The sequence below is a fragment of the Podarcis gaigeae genome, assembly GCF_964106915.1.
Source record: "Podarcis gaigeae genome assembly, chromosome: 10".
Taxonomy (NCBI): Eukaryota; Metazoa; Chordata; class Lepidosauria; order Squamata; family Lacertidae; genus Podarcis; species Podarcis gaigeae.
The window spans coordinates 60292944-60318110 of NC_139686.1; the positions used below are offsets into that span (position 1 = coordinate 60292944).

At 43.4% G+C, this 25167-nt stretch overlaps 1 protein-coding gene across 3 annotated transcripts in view; it reads left to right on the forward strand.

Annotated features, from left to right (window-relative positions):
- TTLL8 (tubulin tyrosine ligase like 8) overlaps window positions 1–25167 on the forward strand; it is a 39570-nt gene that overhangs the window by 3684 nt on the left and 10719 nt on the right. For all 3 annotated transcript variants that reach the window (XM_083699165.1, XM_083699163.1, XM_083699164.1), the window contains exons 3-11: window positions 1196–1291; window positions 3972–4063; window positions 5984–6134; window positions 7317–7384; window positions 8851–8979; window positions 13321–13435; window positions 14558–14683; window positions 20792–20972; window positions 23451–23599. In XM_083699165.1, the coding sequence (XP_083555291.1) occupies window positions 1196–1291; window positions 3972–4063; window positions 5984–6134; window positions 7317–7384; window positions 8851–8979; window positions 13321–13435; window positions 14558–14683; window positions 20792–20972; window positions 23451–23599 (1107 nt within the window). The remainder of the gene's footprint in view (window positions 1–1195; window positions 1292–3971; window positions 4064–5983; window positions 6135–7316; window positions 7385–8850; window positions 8980–13320; window positions 13436–14557; window positions 14684–20791; window positions 20973–23450; window positions 23600–25167) is intronic.

Consider the following 25167-nt stretch of genomic DNA (forward strand, 5'->3'; position numbering starts at 1 on the left):
TCCGAAGTAAGGGCACAAAGCATCACCCTCACTCTGACTTGGCTTCAGACATTATCACCCTGGCAATATGAAGCCATATCAGAGGGAGGGTAATAGGCCTGTCCTCTGTAGTTTTAGGTTTGTTTGCATATATATATATATATATATATATATATATATATATATATATATATATATATGCTTTCGTAGATTTTCACGGGTACAGGAATGCAGGTTTTGGTGTCCTCGGGTGTCTTCCCGTGTAAAAGTTGGGGTGTCTAGGCGACGTTTCGACGAGGTCTCACTCGTCATCTTCAGGCTGGTGCTTTCGGCTTCTTGTTACTGGAACAGAGCGGGATCTCAATGTTTGAGTTCCTATAAATACTGTAGAGGGGGTGTGGTGTCTAGCCTCCAATGTTCTGGGCAGAGAGGAAGTTCCCAGGCTAGTGTGCCTTTTCTTCTTTTGTTCCTTAATTACAGTGAACAAAAGAAGAAAAGGCACACTAGCCTGGGAACTTCCTCTCTGCCCAGAACATTGGAGGCTAGACACCACACCCCCTCTACAGTATTTATAGGAACTCAAACATTGAGATCCCGCTCTGTTCCAGTAACAAGAAGCCGAAAGCACCAGCCTGAAGATGACGAGTGAGACCTCGTCGAAACGTCGCCTAGACACCCCAACTTTTACACGGGAAGACACCCGAGGACACCAAAACCTGCATATATATATATATATATATATATATATATATATATTTGAGGTAAAAAGGTGGCATTTACCAGCAGTCCTATAATGCAATTACTGTTCACCTCAAATTTTGCCCTTGTTTGTGCCACCCAGAATCACTGAAATGCCCCTTTCAGCACTGCTGAGTCCCCAAACAGTCTGTACCTTTAAAAGCACATTTAGATGCGCATCTCATGTAACATGTGTTAAGGATTTTAGGAAGATACCCAGAGTTCTTTAAAAACTGTAGTCTTTGTTGAAGGTGCAGCTGTGTCTGTTGGTTTGTGATCTTAAGTCATCTTACTTCCTGGTAGTGTATTCTTTCTGTTTGTTAGGAGGAATCTTACCGATGGGCTACTGTAAAAGATCCCATGTTCAGTGGTGCAGGCATAAATTAACGCAGTATTATTATGTCACATAAATAAAACACTACCTCATGGATTGTTTCTCAGGTTTCCTTTTATTCTGTTCTTATTGTCCCTCTAACAGGATTGGCAAAGCCTGAACTCCCATCTCAAAAATTCCTGAAAATCGCTTTAGACAATTGCCTTCCTGTAGTTTCGTGCCACCAGGGACTGTTTCCTGGTATGTCTCCAGCATCTTTGTGTTCAAGAAATGTATGGGGACTTGGGTCAGAAAGGTCGATTCGATTATAGGGGGTGGAAGGGGCTTCAGCCCCCTCAATATTTCTGGGCAGGGGGCCAAGGCCCCCCCAATAATGAGGGGGCCACTAACCCTCACCACTGGCTGAATCGCCAAGTGGGGCCAGTTGGGGCGGGAGGCGAAGACGGTGATTTTCAGTCTCTGTGCTCCCCACCACCAACCCATTCCCCAGCAGGTTAGTATGCATAGGGTTACAGGCTTCAATAATGATTCTCGACTTTCCTGAAACAAAGCAACTGTTGGGTAGGTGTGGCGCGTGGATAACATCTAGAACCTCGAGAGCAATTCTGTTATTAAAGTCAAACCAAAGTTCACGGTTAGTCCAGACTGGCCCCAGGATGTTAGCTTGGAGGTGCAGCTGAAATAACTGGGGAGGGGGGGTGCATTTCTTGTCTACGTTTGCAAGGATTGTTAATTCAGGATGATAATCTCCCAAATGATCTTGGCATCAACTCCTGGTTCAGCTTCTGCTCACATGTAATGTTTCTCACTGTAAAGGCATTTTCTGCCGAATTCTCTCCTGCAGCAACATTCCAAGAGAGAGGAGAAAAGCTCACTAAAGCCTTTTTCTTTGTGGGCAGAGACTTAAGAGTATATGTGGGCAGAGTTTTAAGAGCAAGCCCCAAGGCCTGGGTGTTAAAGGGCTCATTGCCATTATTTTTGGCTAACTTTACTGGAGAATAAATGGGTTGAGTGTTGTAATAAACTGGCTGTGTGTTTAAGTGGCATTTATACAGTGTTCAAAACTCTAGTTTGATTTTACAGTGGTGCCCCGCAAGACGAATGCCTCGCAAAACGAAAAACGCGCAAGAGGAAAGGGTTTTCCGGTTTTTGCGTCGCTTCGCTAGACGATTTTCCCTATGGGCTTGCTTCGCAAGACGAAACGTCTTGCGAGTTCTTTTCCTTTTTCTTAAAGATGCTACGCCGTTAATAGCCGCTAAGCCGCTAATAGCCGTGCTTCGCAAGACGAAAAAACAACCGCAAGACAAGAGACTCGCGGAACGGATTAATTTCGTCTTGCGAGGCACCACTGTATTTAATTTGATGTTCTCTTAAAACGGGAGCATGTTTTTAGTGCTGACTGATGTACGTTTCTTCAGCTACGGCATTTTTATGATAGGTCTGGTGTAAGGTTACCAGATGTCCCCGTTTCCTGGGGACAGTCCCTGGATTAACAAATCAGTCCCCTGACAAAATCCATCCTTTTAGTAGGAAGTTGAAAAGTGTGCCCGGATTCATTGGAAAAAAAGTCTGATAACCTTAGTCTGGTGGCATCAGCACCTGGTGTGGGATAACCAGCCTCATATAACCAAGATGCTTAAGTCTAAGTAATGCATGAAGGGGTTAATGCCATAGAGAAAGCTGTCCTGCCAGGTTTTGCTAGGTCACTGTGGAAGGAAGGCAATTAAGCCTTTGTTTCCCTTCCATTTACCTGTGAAGCTCAGCGTCTAAAGAGGTTGGAGCTGGTTGCTCCAAATTCAGACCACACAGCTCTAACAACTCTTTATTGTATTCCTGTACCAATAATTTAGGAACTTACCACCACTTTAACTAAATTTTATTGCCTGTGTTTTCTGACTGATGTATTGAAAACACATGAATCTGACATTTGGAGAGTTTGTAAGTACACTATTTTTAGCTCACCAAATGTGTGGTCTTTTTTTTCTATGCTAGGGGAAGAGGGAAACTTTTTGAAGGAACTTTGTTGTTGTTTAGTCGTTTAGTCGTGTCCGACTCTTCGTGACCCCATGGACCAGAGCTGGACCATAAAGAAGGCTGATCACTGAAGAATTGATGCTTTTGAATTATGGTGCTGGAGGAGACTCTTGAGAGTCCCATGGACTGCAAGAAAATCAAACCTATCCATTTTTAAGGAAATCAGCCCTGAGTGCTCACTGGAAGGACAGATCCTGAAGCTGAGGCTCCAAGACTTTGGCCACCTCATGAGAAGAGAAGACTTCCTGGAAAAGACCCTGATGTTGGGAAAGATGGAGGGCACAAGGAGAATGGGACGACACAGGATGAGATGGTTGGACAGTTTTCTCGAAGCTACCAGCATGAGTTTAACTAAACTGTGGGAGGCAGTGGAAGACAGGAGTGCCTGGCGTGCTCTGGTCCATGGGGTCACGAAGAGTCGGACATGACTAAACGACTAAACAACAACAACAAAGTTCCTTCAAAAAGGGCATATTTTAAAGGTTTCATAACCTAGATTTCCACCCTTTACTTTGCTGCATATTTTGTGATTTTAATTTTCTGCTGGGGCTCAACCACCAAAGAGTACTTGCCCCAAACCTGGCTTTTTGCTGATTTTGTTCTTTGATGTGGCATACCACCTTGATATATTCTTATGTAAGTGTAGATGATAAAGATGTAAATAAGGGAAAGGGATAAAAATAAATAAATAAATAAATTGATGCTGAAATACTATGCTAAATTGTTCTGTCTTGTCTGGGATTAATTTTTAGCTCTCAGCACAGCTTATAAACGGCAAAGGTGTATGTGAATGGGGTCTACAAAAGAAGCTTTGTACTGACTGAATAACCAATTCTGTATTTTCCTTGTTTATTTTGGTAATGTGATATTTTCTTTATACTTTTAGAGCTGACCCCGAGGACTGTGGAAGAGTTGCCTCCCCCCCCCAAAATAGACAAATACAAACTTGCAAGATTTTTAACAGAGAAGGCCATCAGGGTATATGTGACTAGAAATAGTTTTTTTATCCAAAGTATTTATTGGTTGTACTGTATTGTTAGCATGCGTATAACAAATTTGCTTCAACAAATATGGTACCATGGATTCTGAAAGAGGAAGAAAGCGGAATGCATCCAACAAACAACAAAAAAGGAAGATTCTAAAAAAATCAATTGCTTGAAACTCAAAAGCACACGTAGCAGCAGTTTGCAAATAATAAATATATCCCAATTTTTCAGTTTACGTCTGAAGACATAACCTCCCTGTCTCTGAGAGTCAAGAAAAAGCTTCAAAGTTTGTTCCTGTTTGCTAATGTTCTTTGCAACCCGAATGTCTGATGGGGCTTCTGCGGCTTCCGATTGGCTGCAGGAGCTTCCTGCAGCCAATCGGAAGATGCACCTTGGTTCACGAACGATTTGGAAGTCAAACAGACTTCCGGAACGGATTCTGTTTGACTTCCGAGGTACCACTGTACTTGCACCGATGGCTACGGTACATAAAAGCTTCAGGGCCTGGCATTCCTGCTATTGCCAAACATTTGAAAACATGAGGCTCTTCCCTTTCTACAGCTGACAAAGAGAGAAAGATCTCTGTTACACGTGCAACTTCTGCTTAAAGGATAATATAGCATCCATAGGATTGCATCATGGGGATTTTCCTCACACCTTTTGATGTACAGTTGTACATCTGGATGCGAACGGGATCCGTTCTGGAGCCCCGTTCACATCCTGAAGCGAACGTAACACGTGACTACGTGTCTGTGCGTGGGTCGTGTTTCACCACTTCCGCGCATGCGCGTGATGTCATTTTGAGTGTCTGCACATGCGCGAGCGACGAAACCCGGAAGTAACGCATTCCATTACTTCCGGGTCGCTGAAGCGTATTAATCCCGAGGTATGACTGTAATTCGCAGCCCCGATTCAAAACATGGCTCTTTTGAGAAATAGGAAGGGCTGTTGGTGAAGTGAGTGAGATCCTTTCTTCAAATACCACTCTCCTGGTTTACATTGCCCCCCCCTCCCCATACCCTGAAGTGACATTTGGACCTGAAGGAGGAAATCATCCAGGTACTTAAATGTTCCCACTTCAGAGTGAATTTCAATTTGTGGGTAGCTTTTAGACTAGGGAATAACAAGGGGAGAAGAGGCTAACCATCTCTCAGTGCCACTTTGCTGACATTTAAAGCAGCTGTGTAGGCAAGCTTGGCTCCTGGTTTCAGGGGGCTTTATGATGCTGCTGCTCTGAGGGGGAATTTTCGTTGTCACTGCACACAATGCCCTGGGCTGATGTATTGTTGCTCCGTTGTGGGCAATTGCAACGATGGCCTCTCGACACTGCTGCACAGAGGAGCCCTAGAAAATGGTTTCCAGCGCTAAACATCTCACTGACTCATGCAAGACTCTTCTCGGTTGCTGGAGGGGGAAAACGGAACATTCTGGGATCGAATCATAAGCTGGGATGGCTTCTGTAATTCGGGGGTGTCCTGGGAAAAGCAGGACAGTTAAATACAGTGGTACCTCAGGTTAAGTACTTAATTCGTTCTGGAGGTCCGTTCTTAACCTGAAACTGTTCTTAACCTGAAGCACCACTTTAGCTAATGGGGCCTCCTGCTGCTGCTGCACCACCGGAGCACGATTTCTGTTCTCATCCTGAAACAAAGTTCTTAACCTGAAGCACTATTTCTGGTTTAGCGGAGTCTGTAACCTGAAGCGTATGTAACCTGAAGCGTATGTAACCTAAGGTACCACTGGATTATTCAATGAGGCCTCCAACAGCTGTCCAAGGAGGCGGATGCCAAATTGCTAAAAAAAAAAAGTATAGGGATGCTAAATTGCTAAAAAATGAAACTGTGGGAGCTGTCCATCAGAGATCTCCATCTTGTCTGCTCTGAGCCTGAAAGGCATTTGCCTGTGATTTCAGGAAAAGAGAATTTTTACAATCTGTGGACCTTATCCGGTAATCCGTGCAGCTTTAAGGAAGAGAGGCTGGGTAGAGAGAAAGCACACTGTTAAAGGCGACATTCCGGACCACAAAGAGGAAGGGAATGACGCTGAACGCGTTGTCAAATCTGGTAAGAGCCCTTCAAATGTCATTAATCCTTTCGAATACTTCCCCCTGCTTTTTATCTGTGCAGAAATTGGCATAAAAATATGAGAAATAAACATGCAAGTTTATATTTTCCTGATTTGTCCTTTAGGGGGAAAAGATATTGTGGGTACCTTGGTAGTTCATAATGGTTTAACTTAATTATCATGGGGAAAGGGAGAATGCTTTGCATGCTTTTGCATATTTCTTTCTTTCTCACAGACAAGACTTGCCTGTCTTCAAGTTTTCCATAGCCATGCTTTTTTTTCTATTAAAAAAAAGTTTAGGGGTACTCTCATTTTCTTACTCATATTGAAATACTGCCCCTCAATGAGGCCAAACTTAGATTCACAAAATGTTTAGGGGTCTGCGTACCCCTCCGTCCCCCCAGGAAAAAAGCACTGCCCATAGCTATTTCTTTAGTTACTGCGATGTCACAGAATGCTCACAAACATTCTAGCTAGTGAAAGAGAAGGCTCACTCACGAAATGTTAAAAATCTGCACAGGTGAAAAAAGAGCCAGTAGACAGGACATACATATATGGATATGCTGTTTGTGGAAAGAAAGGGATTTCAGTTCTTAATTCAGATGAGTTTTGTACTGTGAAACTAGACCTCTCCCATGCTTAATACATGTTGGGAGTCAGTTTGCCTCAACACTGCAGTGTAGTAACTATTTCTCCCATCAAATTTGAAAACCTTCATTTTTATCCCAGAGATGAAGAATCACATGCTGGTCAGTCACTCAGTTCAAGGAGAAAGGAAGCCTAGCTAAGGTTGCCATATTTCAAAAAGTGAAAATCTGGACACTAAAATCTCCCCCCACCCAATAGTTTTTGTGCTTTTTAAAAAAAAATCTGCCAAAAAACCACCAATTCTGACATGGGTTGCCATATAGGCAAGGGTCAGCAAACATTTTCAGCAGAATGAGTTGCTAACTGTAAAATGGGACTAATAAACTGGATTAGAAATGGCCACAACTTTATTGATTACAGATATAGGTGGAATTTTGGCTCAGGAATTGGGCAATTAATTAATTTTTAAAAGGTAAGGGAACTCAATTCCTATGAGTTCCTGCTCAGTTTAATTTGCTGCAATCTTCTTAACTTGTCTGAAAGCAACACACTGATGATTTCTGTTCTGTTATTTTTCACGGCTCTCTGAAAAGAAAGCAAAACTACTTTGCGCGATGAGGAAGGTCAGATTGCCAATTCAAATGACATTCATGATATAATGGTAAGGTTACAGAGGTAATGAGCGTTCCGGTGAAGCAACCTTTGTGAAATATATATGAAAAATCTGCTTTGGATTTCATTCCCCTGGTTTTCCATACACCTCTCCACTGCTGGGCAACATATTTTGGCCATGGGCAAGCTTCGTCCTCATTGGGCTGTTTGTGAGGTTCCGCCTCCTTCAGGCTCCCCCTGAAAGATTTTGCCATGTGAGATGTAGCAAGGACCATTTTGTCTGGATGGGTTGACTGGAGCATTTAATCACCTCATTTCCAATTGCATACTGGCAGTCCTCTCATGGGGGACGCCGTTGGCGCTGTGGGTTAAACCACAGACCTAGGGCTTGCCAATCAGAAGGTCGGCAGTTCGAATCCCCGTGACGGGCTGAGCTCCTGTTGCTTGATCCCTGCTCCTGCCAACCTGGCAGTTCAAAAGCACGTCAAAGTGCAAGTAGATAAATAAGTACCGCTCCGGCGGGAAGGTAAACGCTGTTTCCGTGCACTGCTCTGGTTTGCCAGAAGCGGCTTAGTCATGCTGGCCACATGACCCAGAAGCTGTATGCTGGCTCCCTCAGCCAATAAAGCGAGATGAGCGCCGCAACCCCAGAGTTAGTCACGACTGGACCTAATGGTCAGGGGTCCCTTTACCCAGATGTTTAGAAAGTCTGCATATGTTTTAATTTGTTTCAGTCTATTCTATGGTGGTTTTTAACTTTCTGTATAAAGGGCTACCATTGAAGGTGACCCAGAAACTACAACTAATCCAGAATGCGGCAACTAGACAGGTGACTGGGAGTGGCCGCCGAGACCACATAACACCGGTCCTGAAAGACCTACATTGGCTCCCAGCACAATTCAAAGGCTTGGTGCTGACCTTTAAAGCCCTAAATGGCCTTGGCCCAGTATACCTGAAGGAGCATCTCCACCCCCATCATTTAGCCCAGACACTGAGGTCCAGCTCCGAGGGCCTTCTGGTGGTTCCCTCCCTGTGAGAAATGAGGTTACAGGGAAGCAGGCAGAGGGTCTTATCAGTAGTGGCACCCGCCCTGTGGAATGCCCTCCCATCAGATGTCAAGGAAATAAACAACTATCTGACTTTTAGAAGACATCTGAATGCGTGATGCTTTATTGTGTTTTTAAATATTCTGTTGGGAGCCGCCCAGAGTGGCTGGGAAAACCCAGCCAGATGGGCGGGGTATAAATAATTTCTTATTAATATTAAATTCTGGTGGTAACTTTTTGCGATAATTTTATTATCTTTTTTTTGTAAACCGCTTTGATGTTTTTTCGTTTCATTTTCATTTCACTTTTAATTTGTATACTGCCTTTCTATATGACTGTTCACAAGGCAGTTTACATGCTGAAGAAACAACAATCAAGAGGCATATAATTTTTTATGAAATAAATAAATATTGGGTTAATAGGATAGGAGTTTCCTGGTGGAATCATAATGCAGTCTTCTTTGGGCCAGTCTAGGTTGGTAAGAAATGAAGAAACTACCTTTTATTGGACGATAAAAAAGGATGCTGTCGATTACTATAATCTCCACATTGATCAGATGCTGAACCATTATGCAAGAACTGGCTCCTTTACAACTAAAGTAAGTAGTGTCAATTACAGAAGCGGCCGACTTCTGGTATCAGAACTGTAAAGAAAGCAACGTGTGGGATTTTCTGTGCAAGAAAAGCAGTCTTGTAGCCGAATCGGGGCTTTCTACCCCGCACATCGTTTTGGAATTTTATGAATTCCAACAAAATCCACCCATTTTGTCAGAAACGACCCCCACCAATAAAGAAAGCTCAGCATTGGTATTGATTAGGGAACACATCCTAATTGTGTGAGCTTTGATTTCTTACACTTATTACTGATCAATACCACTTACAAGATAAAAAGCAGCTGGGGAGAACCTCTGCTTTCATCTTGTTTAGAAGGATTGTATTGTTCCACCCAGGTTCTTGCAGAGCGCAAGCTGGCACTTGTCAGCTTCCACCTCCTTTCTGATTTTCTCCAACGCTTGCCACATTTTCCTTGCAGGATTTTATATTTTATAAGGTATCTACTGAATGAATGAATGAATGAATGAATGAACTTTATTATGGTATCAGACCAGGTTTAAAAAGCATATAGATAAAATAGCAGTTAGGATTTTTTTAACCGATAAGGCATAGGATAAAACATCTGGATAAAATACAGGATTAGACATGGATAGTGGATGGATAAAAAAACTGATAATTAAAACAAATAAGAACTAAAAACAAACAAGGGCACGCAGTTAAAACAACTGTGGGAGCAAAAGAACTAAAAGATTCGCAGTTAAAACAACTATAAGAGGCTGCAGAGAAAAAGCCTCTTAAATAGAGGACACACTGTATCTACTGTTAACCGGCCCTTTGCAATCGGCGAGTGCCTTGGTTAAATTCAGGGGTCAGCAAGCTTTTTTTGGAGGGGGCTGGTTCACCGTCCCCCAAACCTGCGAGTGGCAGAGGCTGTCGGCGGTGTTGGAGGGATGAGCAATCTGAAAGGGCTGGCTGGCTCCGGAAAGGCGCTGGCTAAAATTGGCGCTCAGCCAGCTCAGCCCAGCCCCCTTCCTCCACTACGCAGGTGAAATATACTCGGAGCCCTGTAGTGATTTCATGCTCTTTATTGCAGCTTATAAAACAGTGATTGAATTGCCCCCCAAACCTCAGGCTTTTATATACATTATTTACAAAATGAGTCCCGTCTGATTGACTGATTCTGCTTCCCTCCTGGAGCCTGATTGGTCTTTTCCTGCAGGCCAATCAGTTGTTGCATTCTATGATCCTACCAGCCTAATAGGCTGATTAACTTCCTCCTGGAGCCTGATTGGTCTTTACCTGCAGGCCAATCAGTTGCTGCATTCTACGATCATACCAGCCTAATAGGCTGATTAACTTCCTCCTGGAGCCTGATTGGTCTTTTCCTGCAAGCCAACCAGTTGCTGCATTCTAGGTTCCTACTTGCCTATTGTTCTAGGATCCAAGCTTAGTACATAACAGCAGGGTGGGGAGAAGCTAGGAGAAGGGAGGGAGGAGGCGCTGCAATGTGTGAGAGGGAGAGGGGGGGAAATGGCGCCCCCAAAAATGGCAGTGCTGGAAAAAAAATAATGGAAAAAAATAACAAACAGAATCGCCGACCCACAGAATGTCCGCAGGCTGGATCCTGAGGGCAATTGGGCCGGATCTGGCCCATGGACCGTAGTTTGCTGACCCCTGGTCTAATTCCTTCCATTGCATCACGGCGCCATGTTTTGGGTCTGGACAGCACCGTTTCCTGAATGGAAGGGATGCTGCTGAACAGGAGAAAAACAGAGCTGAAGTGCTTGCTTGCTGGCAAACTCTCTTCCATCCCATTAGGAAATCAGAAATCACCTTGCGTGCCACTTCAATGATGCATAAGGCTCTTACAAATACTGATGCTATTCACTTGACCAATTTGCATTCCTGTCCACAGATAAAACCCGCCAACGGCAGCAATTTTCACCAGAATGCTGCAATTCTATGCATGCTGAATTTATTTGACCCCATCTATACCAAGTTGTAAGGGATGCGGGTGGCGCTGTGGTCTAAACCACAGAGCCGAGGGCTTGCTGATCAGAAGGTTGGCGGTTCGAATCCCTGTGACAGGAAGAAGAAGAGTTTGGATTTGATATCCCGCTTTATCACTACCCTAAGGAGTCTCAAAGAGGCTAACATTCTCCTTTCTCTTCCTCCCTCACAACAAACACTCTGTGAGGTGAGTGGGGCTGAGAGACTTCAAAGAAGTGTGACTAGCCCAAGGTCACCCAGCAGCTGCAGGTGGAGGAGCGGGGAATCAAACCCGGTTCAGCAGATTACAAGTCCACCGCTCTTAACCACTACACCAGACTAGCTCTCAGGGTGAGCTCCCATTGCTCTGTCCCAGCTCCAGCCAACCTAGCAGTTCGAAAGCACATCAAAGTGCAAGTAGATAAATAGGTACCACTCCAGCGGAAAGGTAAATGGCGTTTCCGTGCGCTGCTCTGGTTCGCCAGAAGCGGCTTAGTCATGCTGGCCACATGATCCGGAAGCTGTATGCCGGCTCCCTTGGCCAATAAAGTGAGATGAGCGCCGCAACCCCAGAGTCGACCATGACTGGACCTAATGGTCAGGGGTCCCTTTACCTTACACCAAGTTGTATCTTTATCACTAAACATTGTACATAATTGTCTGTTGTATTATTTAACATTACTTTTAATATATTAGTGGACCTGTGGTGATTTTAGCTTATAAATTTTAATGTCTAATGTTTGAATTTGTATATTAAGGAGTTTTTATATTTTTGTGCAGATTAGGTCATGTTTTGACAATGTTTTTAAGTTTTGTATCGAACTAGTATATATTTTATTGAATGACGTTGTATACATTGCAGCAGCCTTTGGCTATAAGCAATAAACTTGACTGACTGACTGGCAATTCTCTATGCATGCTGAGTGCATGGTTGGTAGGGGTCATGATGGGTCACGACCCTGCTCCCACCTCCCCAAAACAGCCAGGGTGTTTTTCTGACACCCCTTCCACAGTATTGCTGAAGCCAAGAAGGCCTGGTCATGTAGACTCCCTCAATGGGAACCGTATGCAAGCTCCTCTGGGAGAAAGCAGAGTAAAAATGTACCGTATTTTTTGCTCGATAAGACTCACTTTTTCCCTCCTAAAAAGTAAGGGGAAATGTGTGCGCGTCTTATGGAGCGAATGCAGGCTGCGCAGCTATCCCAGAAGCCAGAACAGCAAGAGGGATTGCTGCTTTCACTGTGCAGCGATCCCTCTTGCTGTTGTGGCTTCTGAGATTCAGAACATTTTTTTTTCTTGTTTTCCTCCTCCAAAAAGTAGGTGCATCTAGTGGTCTGGTGCATCTTATAGAGCGAAAAATACGGTTATTAAAAAATGAAATGATCTCATGTGTCCAAAGACTGCAGCGGATTGCAGGCAGGAGAAGAATCTCCAGCCCACAAAACTACAGTACCTAATAGAGTAAAGTAAAAAGGGTAAAAGTAAAGGACACCTGGATGGTTATGTCCAGTTGAATTCAACCATTGGGTGTAGTGCTCATCTCCACTTTCAGGCCAAGGGAGTTGGCGTTTGTCCACAGACAGCTTTTCCGGGTCATATGGCCAGCATGACTTAACCACTTCTGGTGCAATGGGACACTGTGGTGGAAGCCAGAGCAAATGGAAATGCCATTTACCTTCCTGCTGCAGTAGTACTGACCGTATTTTTCAGTGCATAAGACATCCCCATGTATAAGACAAGCCCTATTTTATTTAACCCAAAATTAAGAAATTAAGTTGTTAGCTTTTTTGGGGGGGGGGTAGGTCACTTCCGCCAATCGCTCAACCGCCTGCCCGCCACCGCCGATCGCTTCCCACAGCCACTGCCGATCGCACACCTCGCCAATTGTCTCGCCGCCACCAACAGGCCACCTGCCCACTTGCCACAGCTGCCAATCACCTGCCCGCCTCGCCACAGCTGCCAATCGCCTGCCCAATTGCCACAGCCAATCGCCAGCAGACCTTGCTGCAGCCCCCAGTCACCCGCCCAATTGCTGCTGCCAATCTTCTGCTTGCTGCTGCCATTAATCACATGCCCCCCCTCTGCGTTCACTATCTGAAGACAACACCCAATTCTTGCCTATTTTTTTTTATAGCAAAAAGCATTGTTTTATACACAGAAAAATACAGTATTTATCTACTTGTGCTGGGGTGCTTTCAAACTGCTAGGTTGGCAGGAGCTGGGACAGGGCAACGGGAGCTCACTCCGTAAGCAGACTTAGAACACATATCATTTTTACACATTTGGAGAGAGGCAAGATTGTTTTCTTAGAATCACAGAATCCTTCCTTTTTCTTTTGACCTGCACGTGTCTATTAAAGCAACCAACCTCAGGTAATACCCTTGTTTTATTTAAAGATTGGGCTTTGTTTGCATATGAGGAATTTGCCATGGTACGTGTCAGCCAATCCAAAAGCTTTCTTCCCTCGGTGTTACGGCATTTGCATGGACGACGAGAAACTAGATTTTATTGGTGAGTTGCTTTACATTTCTTTACTTTCGGTCTTGGGAATGAGGTTTTAGCCTCGATAGGCAGAAATGTTCTATATGCTTACTTTAAAACATGCACAGTTATTTTCCTTTTGGGGGGGCAGGCTCCGTGACTCATGCAGGCCATCCATGAACAGTGCTGGATTTATGTATAAGCTAGCTAAATAAATAAATAAGGGCGGGTGGTGCTGTGGTCTAAAGCACAGAGCCTAGGGCTTGCCAATCAGAAGGTAGGCGGTTCGAATCCCCGCGATGGGGTGAGCTTCCGTTGCTCGGTTCCAGCTCCTGCCAACCTAGCAGTTTGAAAGCATGTCAAAGTGCAAGTAGATAAATAGGTACCGCTCCGGTGGGAAGGTAAACGGCGTTTCTGTGTGCTGCTCTGGTTCACCAGAAGCGGCTTAGTCATGCTGGCCACATGACCCGGAAGCTGTACGCCGGCTCCCTCGGCCAATAAAGAGAGATGAATGCCGCAACCCCAGAGTCGTCCGCGACTGGACCTAATGGTCAGGGGTCCCTTTACCTTTAAACAAGCTATAGCTTAGGGCCTCACTCTCTTGGGGGCCCCAAAAAAAAATTAAAGGAAAAAAACACCTGGATGTACATTTTCAAAATATAAGATAAAAAACAAAATAAAACCTACATACAGCAACAGTGTTTTGTGTTGCGTAGGCTCCTATTTGTTATGTGCAAATGGCTTTAGATACCTATTAGGTCCATAAATGACCATATAGCATATGTTCAACACAAAAAACAGCGGCAATTTGTTGTTGACAAAGGACATTTGGACATATAAAGGGCCTATAAAGGGCCCCATTACCTTCAGTAGCTCAGGGCCTCATCAAACCTAAATCCAGCCCTGTCCATAAACACACTTGCAGTTGCAGAACTAAAAGTTGCCCTGTGGTCATTTACTGGTACTTGCCACACTGAGGTTTATGGTTTGGGACACATATGGGGGGCAGCAAGTAGCAAAATGTTTACTGGATTTATGTGGACTTTGTAAATGCTCTCACCAAATTCTTACAAAACTCCCCAGGGCTTCTGCCATTTAAGTTGTATTTTGCTTAATGGGGCAAAGTCCAAAATCATATGTCATTTATTTCAGATGACTTCAGGAAAACAGCAGCATCTTCCATAATCAAATGGGTTGTCAATTTACGTATTTCGGGTGATACCTGTAACAGGCTAAGTAAAGAAAATGATGATAAGGAAGATGAGACTTCCACTAAAGGTATTGCTTAGTAGATGTATTAATATTACAATTTTTTTAAAAAAATGTTCATCTGACATTGTTGGTGAGTGGAGGGAAAACCTTCAAAAGCCATTGCTAATAGACGAGCTAAGATAAAAAGTTAATTCAGTATTTTTGTGTGCTCTTAAATTTTGATTTAGACTAAGGTTACTTGCAGATGACCTATTTATTGAGCACTCACCCTGATTTCTTTGCACAAAGTTTGCAGAGGTTTTCTGACATCCACAGTTTATTGTGCATTCATTCTGGTTGGTTTGTGGAGAAGTTATCTGACATTGTGTCATGCAATAGCTAACCGTCTTGGCTGCGAGTCCTTAAAGACCCATTCCTTGCCTTGCAGCCCTTTCCTCAACCTGGCCTGGGAGGGCAGAGCCGTGACTGACTCCAGTTACAAAAGTCGAGGCTGCTGAAATGAGAATGCTACACGTATACAAACAACAGCCAACTCCCCCCGACTTAGAGACTATCAATTTCAGCAAAATAACTGTGTACGCAGTGTCGATTCTCTCTACAGCCGATTGCTTGTTGCTCTCAGTTCTAAGATACAGTGGTACCTTGGTTTAAGAACAGCTTAGTTTATGATCCACTTGGAATAAGAACGCTGCAAATCCGGAAGTAGGTGTTTTGGTTTGTGAACTTTGCCTTGGAATAAGAACATGTTTCGCTTCCTGGTGAGTGTGTTCCATTTGTAAATTGAGTCCCCTGCTGCTAATCAGAGGCTTCCTGTTGAGTCTGTCGGCTGTTGAGTCCTGAGCACCCACACAACACAGAGGTGATATTTGGAGCTTTTGTTTTTGCTATTTTTTGTGTGTTTATGGGACAGACTTGTGACTGTGGCTTGTGACTCCGTTTTTGTGGCTTGTTTTTGTGGCTGTGTTGAGCCCAGTTCAGCTACTGGTTGATTGTGTGACTGCAGAAATGGATAAAAGCCCCCCATCCAAACAATGGCTATCATCAGTGCACGTAAGGGAAATTTTTTTAAAAATTTTTATCACCTACAATACTGTCTTATTTCTTTTATAGTATAGTACAGTACATTGATTATTGCCTTCATTTTATGGATCAATGGTCTTGTTAGATAGTAAAATTCATGTTAAACTGCTGTTTTAGGGGTTGTTTTTCATCATCTGGAACGGATTAATCCATTTTCCATTACCTCCTATGGGAAAGCATGCCTTGGTTTAAGAATGCTTTGGTTTAAGGACAGGCTTCCGGAATGGATTAAGTTCGTAAACCGAGGTACCACTGTAGTGAAAAAGGGAAACACAAACATGTTTGTTAATGAGAAAGCATTTGTGTCAAAGTATTGGTTTCAGGAGAATATGCACTTTTGATGGAATTGTTTTGTAGTTTTCATTCTATTTTACCATCTATATCTATATCTATCTATCTATCTATCTATCTATCTATCTATCATCTATCTATCATCTATCTATCCTTTGAGGAGTTTTAAGTGGCACATACGGCTCTCCGACTCCCCGTTTTATCCTCACAACAACCTGTGAGGTGGGTTTGGCGGAGAGACAGCTACTGGCTCAATATTACCCAGTGAGCTTCATGGCCTGTTGGGGATTTGAACCCCGTTCTCCCGGGTCCTAGGGACGCAGGTGGCGCTGTTGTCTAAACCACTGAGCCTAGGGCTTGCCGATCAGAAGGTTGGCGGTTCGAATCCCCACAACGGGGTGAGCTCCTGTTGCTCGGTCCCTGCTCCTGCCAACCTAGCAGTTCGAAAGCACATCAAAGTGCAAGTAGATAAATAGGTACCGCTCCAGTGGGAAGGTAAACGGCATTTCTGTGTGCTGCTCTGGTTTGCCAGAAGCAGCTTAGTCATGCTGGCCACATGACCCGGAAGCCGTACGCTGGCTCCCTCGGCCAGTTAAGCAAGATGAGTGCCGCAACCCCAGAGTTTTCCGTGACTGGACCTAGCGGTCAGGGGTCCCTTTACCTTTACCTTTACCTCCCGGGTCCTAGTCCAACCCTCAAACTACTACCTAGTTTTGTGTTTTAGGCCCTGCTTCAGAAGCTACAGTTCCCATCATGCTCTCTTCTACGCTGCCTCTCAAATCCTAGTTTCCCTCTTCCTTGGCAGCACATTAAAGCACACACCTTCCCCTGCAGTATCCTGGGAACTGTAGTTTGTGAAGGGTACAGGGCATAGTAGCTCAGTGAAGGGTAAACTACATTTCCCAGGATTCCTTGGGTGAAGCAATTTGCTTTAAATGTACGTTGTGTACATAGCCTACGCTGCAAGAACATTTTCTAGTGCTCAGTGTGTGCTTCGTTGCTCACCACAAATACTACTGATCATGCTGCCCGTTTTCTGTTTTAGTAAATACTCCTGGGTTATTTTGTGTGCTGTGCCTCTCCTGCTGCTGTTGAGGCATTTTAATTTTTATTTTACTGCTGCAGCTTCTTCTTCTTCTGTGTGATGGCATTATGGCATAATAGCAACACATCTTTTTAAAACAGCAAAACACATCAAAAAAATTCGAACAAGGACGCAAAAAAGACCAAAAAGGTGTGGCAGTTTCAGAAAAAAGAGAAAAAACAACCAAACCGGTAAGAGCAGTTTTGGACACTGCCTTGGTTAGAATAACACGAGGTGTTACTGGTTAAAACGAGCTGCATTTAGAACATGTAAACAAGGCACCTTAGAATCACATCAAAATTAAGTGTAATTGCTTCAAAGCAATAAATACATAACAGAATGAAAAAAATCTAAAGAGCGACTAGAGCAACTTTAAAACAATTTATATATTTTTTGAAAATAATATTTATTAAGTTTTCCAATTTAATAATCCAATAAAAACCACATTAAAACATTCCAAATTACAATACAATCAGAAAAGCCAAATATAAATGCCAAGTTATATATCTTTGGGTGACTTCCCATGCTCTGAATTTCGTGAAGTGCTGATAATCTAATATTACATTGCATTTCTTAATTAATCAATCAATAAACCATTTCGATGTTAATCCTTCATTTAATTTTCATTTATTTTTAAAACCACTGGTCTGTCCAACGTCCGCCTTCTTTTCTGTATGAAATATTTTCTCCTGTCATTATCCACACTCCAGCAATTCCGTTTTCAGTTTCTGCTCACAGAAGCCATAATATGCCACATCCCAAACAAAGAGACACCATTAGCCCCAGGCAGACATCCATAATTCCCCTCTGTAATCTCTCCCCATCTCTCAACATGATGGTACCTCTGCCGAAACAGAATAACTCCTGTCCAGAATTCTTTGCATCCTTCCGCTGAGGGTAGCTGCCAGAATCTTCACCCAGTCAGTATTCTAATTAAACCACAATGGCAGCAGGATGCTCTTTCTGCCCTGCTTGCATATTTCAAACAGTTGCCTCTCGGGGGAGGTTTACCAGGTAAAACTGCAAGTACAAATATATCAAAAGAGAGTAGTAAAGGCTCACCTCCCCCTGGGGCTATACAATTAATCCATCAGTTAATTCAACAAGCGGGTCAGTCCTTTGTGCTGTTGTTCTTGCTCCTCAGCGATGTTACTTTCATTTTCTGCTCACACAGATAATTTTAACTGCATTACAGTCCACCATTCATCCTGGGCAGATATCCAGAATTCTTCTCTTTGGTCTCTTTCCAGCTGCTAATGAGATGGTGCCTCTGCACTAACACAATAACTCCAATCAGGAATTCCTTTCATCTTTCCCTCCATGGTCATTGCCAGAATCATAGTCAAAATTTCACACTGTCCATTTCGTAGTTAAGCTTAGCGTCCACTCATATTTCAAACAGTTGTCCTTTAGTTACGAGGGAAGTCTTTCTCCAGATCGAGTCCTTCTCAGCGGCTGGTTAAATTAGCAAGTTATTTTATCCCTGCTAGTTCAGAGCATGCCTGTTAATTAAGTCCGATTTTTTATCTTAAAAAACAGGTGTCCTCTGCTCATGGCACCGGCTCTGGAGAGTTCCCAAGACGCAAGGTGCATTGCACCTAGCTCCCCCTGCCCCCCGCGTTCCCTCAGGATGGGCAGCAGGTATTGGACGATCTGCGGGTGGGCTGCTCCCCTCCTGGCCTGGGGGGGGGGGCGGGTTGGGAGGATAATTACTTCCATATTATCCTTGTTATTCACAAGAAAGGGCTCCGCTGTTTTGGGTACAGCTGCTCGCCATGGCAGCCAAACAGGAACTCCATAAAACAATTTATAAACGTGTAAAATCCACCAACTATTGCACAAGCACAAGTCATTTTATCAGGGTCAATGACCAGTATCAAGACAAAAACACCAATTACAATGTGTAAAAGCTCAAAACAAGATTAAAATGATATAAAATCGCATATACATTTTTTTAAAAAAACAGTTCTGGGTGGTCAATAATCTGTCAGAAAGGAAACCCTTCTGACCTGGAAGTTTCCATTGGTCGATATATTATATATAATACTAATCCTGGGTGCTAATCATTATATGTCATATTTTGATCATTCAAGAGCTGGGCAAATGAAATATACACTTTAAAAGATTCCTTAAAAATCTGACACAGGTGCCTGACAGATGTGCCACTCCAAGATCTTACACACATGTCTTAGAAACCACTAATCTCACTTCTTAAATCAAGGTATCTGGAGCAAGGCTGGCCTAATTAATCTTAGTACAGTGGAACCTCATTTTTCAAGCGTTTCAAAAGCCGAACAATTCAGAACCCGAACACCAAAAACCTGGAAGTAATTGCTTCCATCTTCAAACGCACCTCGGAAGTCAAATGGCTTCTGAGGTGAGTTTCTCAATTCCCCCCATTGAACTTGCTGACAGCCCATGGCACCTCGGTTGTTGATAGTTTTGAAAGTCGAACGGTCTTTTGGAACAGATTATGTTCAACAATCAAGGTTCCACTGTATATGGAACAGTTCATATGGGAACTGGCAGTCCTAGAACATTTGCTGCTTGAAGCTCTAGAACAGCGCTGCCCAAACTTGGGTCTCCAGCTGTTTTTTGGACTACAACTCCCATCATCCGTAGCTAGCAAGACCAGCGGTCAGGGATGGCGGGAACTGTAGTTCAAAACCAGCTGGAGACCCAAGTTTTGGAACCATTGCTCTTCTTTCAGCACTAGCAAGGTGCAATAAATTCTAGGTCCCCTTGATGGGTACTAGATCAGAAGGGTATCACATTATTAGGGTACTTTCCCATGAACTGGAAACCTAAAAATGGGGCAACATGTAGTCTGAGACAGGCTGAAATATGGGAGACGTATCTATCTGCCTGTGTGTCAAAATGGAGGGTTTAAGAAATTTCCCCACATGCCAGAACTTTAAAGTTTAGTATACACATAATCCCAGATAGAATTTTGAGCAAAATCTCAAAATGGGGCATTTCCGTATTTGAAAGGCAGTCTATAAGACATAAAGCTGAAGAAAGTAAAGCGTATGTTTTTTCCAATGTAAAGCAAGACAGTTTCCATGTGGAATGCAATGTTGGCGCTCAAAGGCTTCTGTTGTCTTTTCACACATTTGGATCAGACCTGGGCTAGACATTGTTGGCAGAAGGCAGTTGGTAGAGTTCACCACACCTCAACCAGTGTGATGTATCAGCAGAGTATGAAGAACCCCAGCAAGAGTCTTCAGAGATTTCCATCTCCCAGCAGAACAGCTTTTTCCAGACCCACTGTTAGGATGTCATACAAGATGGCACCTCTGGGCTTCATTTACTGATACCCTATAGGGCAATTTATTTTTGTTTTATGGAAATATCTGAACTTCATGCTATTCACCTGAAATGACTGATACACATCCTACCATGTCATGGAAACAATTGAAGACATTTTTTCTTCTAACAGGCTTTTCCATCAGGGTAAATGGGTCTGTTGTGCATTGTTCTAATTTTGTTTAAGACGTATTTGCTGTTCTTTGTGTTTCAATCTTTTCTTTGCTGTTTTTATTGCATATCACCTTGAGACGATTGTGTAGAAGATGATCAATACATCATCATCATCATCATCATCATCATCATCATTATGAATAATTGCATGTCCCTTACAGAGGACTCTTGATGAGAAAAGGTTTTGCCTGCAGGGAGAGAGCACATCACTAATAAATACTTTGCTTTGTATTCCATAGATTCTGATGATAAGAAACCAAAGGAACTCCCTGAAAGACTAGTCGAGATGGCTTGCAAAGTGTGCGAAACCTATCTTGCACAATCTGAACATAGTGACATTGACTCGGAGGGAGAAACTACTCCTGTGCTTTCCGACAGAGAATGGAATCAATTAATTGAGCAGTACTACTCTCTCATCCAGTAAGTGTTCACTTCAGCGTCTAACTGTGTTGACAGAAGATTGTGACCCTTTCCTCTTGATTCCTTACTCTTCTTACCATCTCTACCGAATCGAGGTTCTGAGTGCAGAATTCTAATTCAGATTAAGGACTGGGAATATCATATGGATCTAGGAGGAAAAACCCCCATCTCAGATGAATTAAAATGAAGCTCAAGAGTATCATCTTGTGAGTGTACTTTAGGGGAATAGTGAAGTCAATGGGACCTATCATTTTAATTCCCTCATGATCTGACCCTCCCCATTATAGCAAAAATCAAGGCCCATTTATAGATTTGAAGAATTTGCGAGTGCAAAGTTCATCTGAGGCTCCTTTTTCTCTCACACTGTTCCTCATGTTAATTCTGGGGCAGCTGTGTTGGATGGGAAACACAAAACTAGGTATGTAAGCAATACATCAAAAGAACCCATCTATTCAGAATCCATGTTCTGAAAATGTTTAGGCCCTTGGCTGATGCAGAAATGTTGTATTCCTTGTATTTTGAAGGCCATTTAGCAGAGGTCCACATATGGAAGGGTGATGGGATGTTCAGGATCTGAGTCAGTCGGAAGCAACTGATGTCAGAGCTGACTATGTAATGAGCTTTCACACTCCTTCTAACCAACCTAGAGATATGATGGAGAACCAATCACAATTTTTCGCTGTAGCTGAATCCGCTTACTGGTGATGCCCTCTGTGTCTCCAATGTGAGTTTGAATTAGTTATGCCGTGGCAAATAACATTTATTTATTAGATTTATGTACCACCCTCCGTCAAAAGATCTCGAGGCAGTTCACAAAATAGAAATACAATATAAAAGCACAAATAAATAGTAAAAGCAGAAGCAACAAAACAATAGCTCCCCCCCCCAACTATTTAAAAGGCTATAGAATATTAATAAGCCAAACACCAGTTGCTTTGTGGTTGGGTTGGTGATTTCCCTCATGGTCTAGTGGTTTGGGCGTAGGGGAGGTTGGGGTAATTGGCAACACTGCCTATCAGGTGCTGCCACTAGTCAGAATTATTTGCTATTATCGTCTAGGAGTGATGCCTCTGCCCGGCAGTCAGTACTGGATTTACATACAGTGGTACCTCGGGTTACAGATGCTTCAGGTTACAGACACTGCTAACCCAGAAATAGTACCTCGGGTTAAGAAATTTGCTTCAGGATGAGAACAGAAATCGTGTAGTGGCGGTGCAGCAGCAGCAGGAGGCCCCATTAGCTAAAGTGGTACCTCAGGTTAAGAACAGTTTCAGGTTAAGAACGGACCTCCGAAACGAATTAAATTCTTAACTCCGAGGTAGCACTGTATAAGCTAAACAGCAACCTTTTTCAGCTGTGGGCCAGTCCATCATCCCTCAGACCATGTGGTGGGATGGACTACAGTGGTACCTCGGGTACCTCAGCACCCCCCAGATTGCCCACTCCCAGTTACGCAGGAAGGTGGAGCTGGCCGGCCACCTCACTGGCTCGGTCGCCCCCGAACTCACAGCACAGAGCAGAAGACCCTGCTGTGGTGCTCCGACCGACGGACGGGCTCTTCCCCAGACTCAACTCTTGGGCCCCGGACTCTCAGCCTGGCGCTCCTGAGAGCCCGGCGCCCGAGGGCCCTGCACCCCTGGTGCCTATGGGTAAGACGGCCCTGACCTTCAGTAGCTTAGGTAAAGCTAAGAACAAACCTAAATCCTGCCCTGCCGGCAACCATGTTTTAGCCAAGCTGGCATGCTCTGCGATGTATGGGAGAGGAGGGAGAAAGCAGTTAAAAACTGTGTGTCAAATAGATCAATCAGCAGCAGTGGCGTAGCGTGGGGGTTGCAGGGGGAGCCAGCCGCACCGGGCGCAACATCTGGGGGTTAGGGTTAGGGGGTGCAAATCCACGGGTTAGGGGGCGCAAATTACTTGCCTTGCCCCGGGTGCTGACAACCCACGCTACGCCACTGACCAGCAGGGCGATGAGAGCCAATCCCTCAGTAATTGTCAATCACCCTGTAATTGGAGCTCAAGTCAAATTTAAAGTGCTGTACTGAAATTGCTCCATAGTGGCATCCACACTGTGCAGTGCCCTCTCAACAGATGTCAAAGAGATAAGTAACTATACAGTACAGCCTTTAGAAGACATCTGAAGGCAGCCCTGTATAGGGAATTTTTAAAATGTTTGATTATTATTTCTTAAGTTTCTGTATATGCGAGAAGCTGCCTAGAGTCTCTGGGTTGACCAGGACAGATGGACAGAAATAAGGAAATTATTATTATGAATTATTCCTCTTGTGGAAAAACCACAAGAACTCTTCATAGCACTTTAAAGACCAAGAAAGTCCACAAGCTGTTATAAGACTGCTAGACCCCTCCCTTTTCAAATACTGTACCTGAAATAACCATTCTTTTATTTTTAATTGCAGGAAGCGTTTCTAACATGTTTCTTAGGGAGTTTTAACATGGTTGGTTATGTTTTTTTTCCAGTGAGGGTGCAGTGATTTGTAACGCAGAGAACTATTTTACTCAGTGTCAAAATATTTTGCGCAGAATTATATCAGTAAACCCGCAACGAGATATCGATGGCCTCCACAACATCTGGATTATTAAACCTGGAGCCAAATCCCGTGGCAGAGGTAGGAATATGATTACCCTTTGGTGAATAAAGACATCAAGCACAGGAATGCTTTTTAGGAAGTCTGGATGGTGCCTTTGTACGCCTCTTTCCGGCAGCTCCTGCATCCAGGTAAAGGTAAAGGGACCGGGACCCCTGACCATTAGGTCCAGTCGTGACCGACTCTGGGGTTGCGGCGCTCATCTCACTTTATTGGCCAAGGGAGCCAGCGTACAGCTTCCGGGTCATGTGGCCAGCGTGACTAAGCCACTTCTGGCGAACCAGAGCAGTGCACGGAAACGCTGTTTACCTTCCCGCCGGAGTGGTACCTATTTATCTACTTGCACTTTGACGTGCTTTCGAACTGCTAGGTTGGCAGGAGCAGGGACCAAGCAACGGGAGCTCACCCCGTCGTGGGGATTCAAACCGCTGACCTACTGATCGGCAAGTCTTAGGCTCTGTGGTTTAACCCACAGCGCCACCCGCATCCCTTTCTGCTTGGTAGGGAAAAGCAATTCTATCCTATTCTCCCTGGCATTTGGAATAAATTAGTAACCACTTTTAAGTTTTATTGTTCCCATACTGCTGCTTTGTTGGTTGTATTTATTAATTGGGTTGTTGTTAATAAATGTTATATATATGTGTACTCAGTCATCTATGAAATATTAATTGTACACCCGTACAATACTGATGGTGCTTTTTCAAAGAGGTTAATATAAAAGGACCCTCTTTTCGACTAACTCTTACTTTTAGGGATTGTCTCTGGCTTTTTAAAAAAAGATTATATTGCTTCTCAGCCTGCAAAATGCACAAATGGACTGAATTTATATGTTCTCTGGCCATTATGCACAATCCCCAATGGGACTTCAAGTATGGGCATTTCTCAGTTGAATTTTGTACATTTCCTGGCTAACATGCACATTCCCCAAAGGCTGTTGGGGATGATGTGTGATGACTGGAGAATGTACAGAAATTGTTGAATATATGCACATTTCCCAAGGCCTCTATAATATTATGTCTATTGACTGGGAAATGTGCACAATTCCCCCTTCTCAGGTATTATACATTTGGAAGCTGCCTAATACTGGATTAGGTAAATGGTTCCTTTAGCTCTACAATAGAACAGCAATAGCTGTTCAAGGTTTCAAACAAGAGACTTTCGTAATCCTACCTGGAGATAGTGAAGATTGAATCGGAGATTTTTTTTTACATGCAGATCAAACGCTATGCCACTTAGCTATAGTCTCCCCAAAGCTACATTTTCTCACCTTGTATTCATGCATTGCTTTCTGTATACACTATTTTAAATATTCATATTTTTATTCTCTCTTTTTATAATTTTTTAAATTAAATTTTCTGTTTTACAATTTTGAATATTCATTTAAACAACCTTAAAACATCAAAAACTTCCCTTCTTCTCTTTCCATGGTTCATTTTGCATATCATAAATCCCTGCATATTTTATATAAACTAAACCATTCAGTATTCCATTATTACATCCATCAAAACTTATTTACACTGTTGAATTTATCTTAATGCTGCCAACTTTTTCAAGCGTACACATTCCCCCCCCCCATATATTTAACAAAC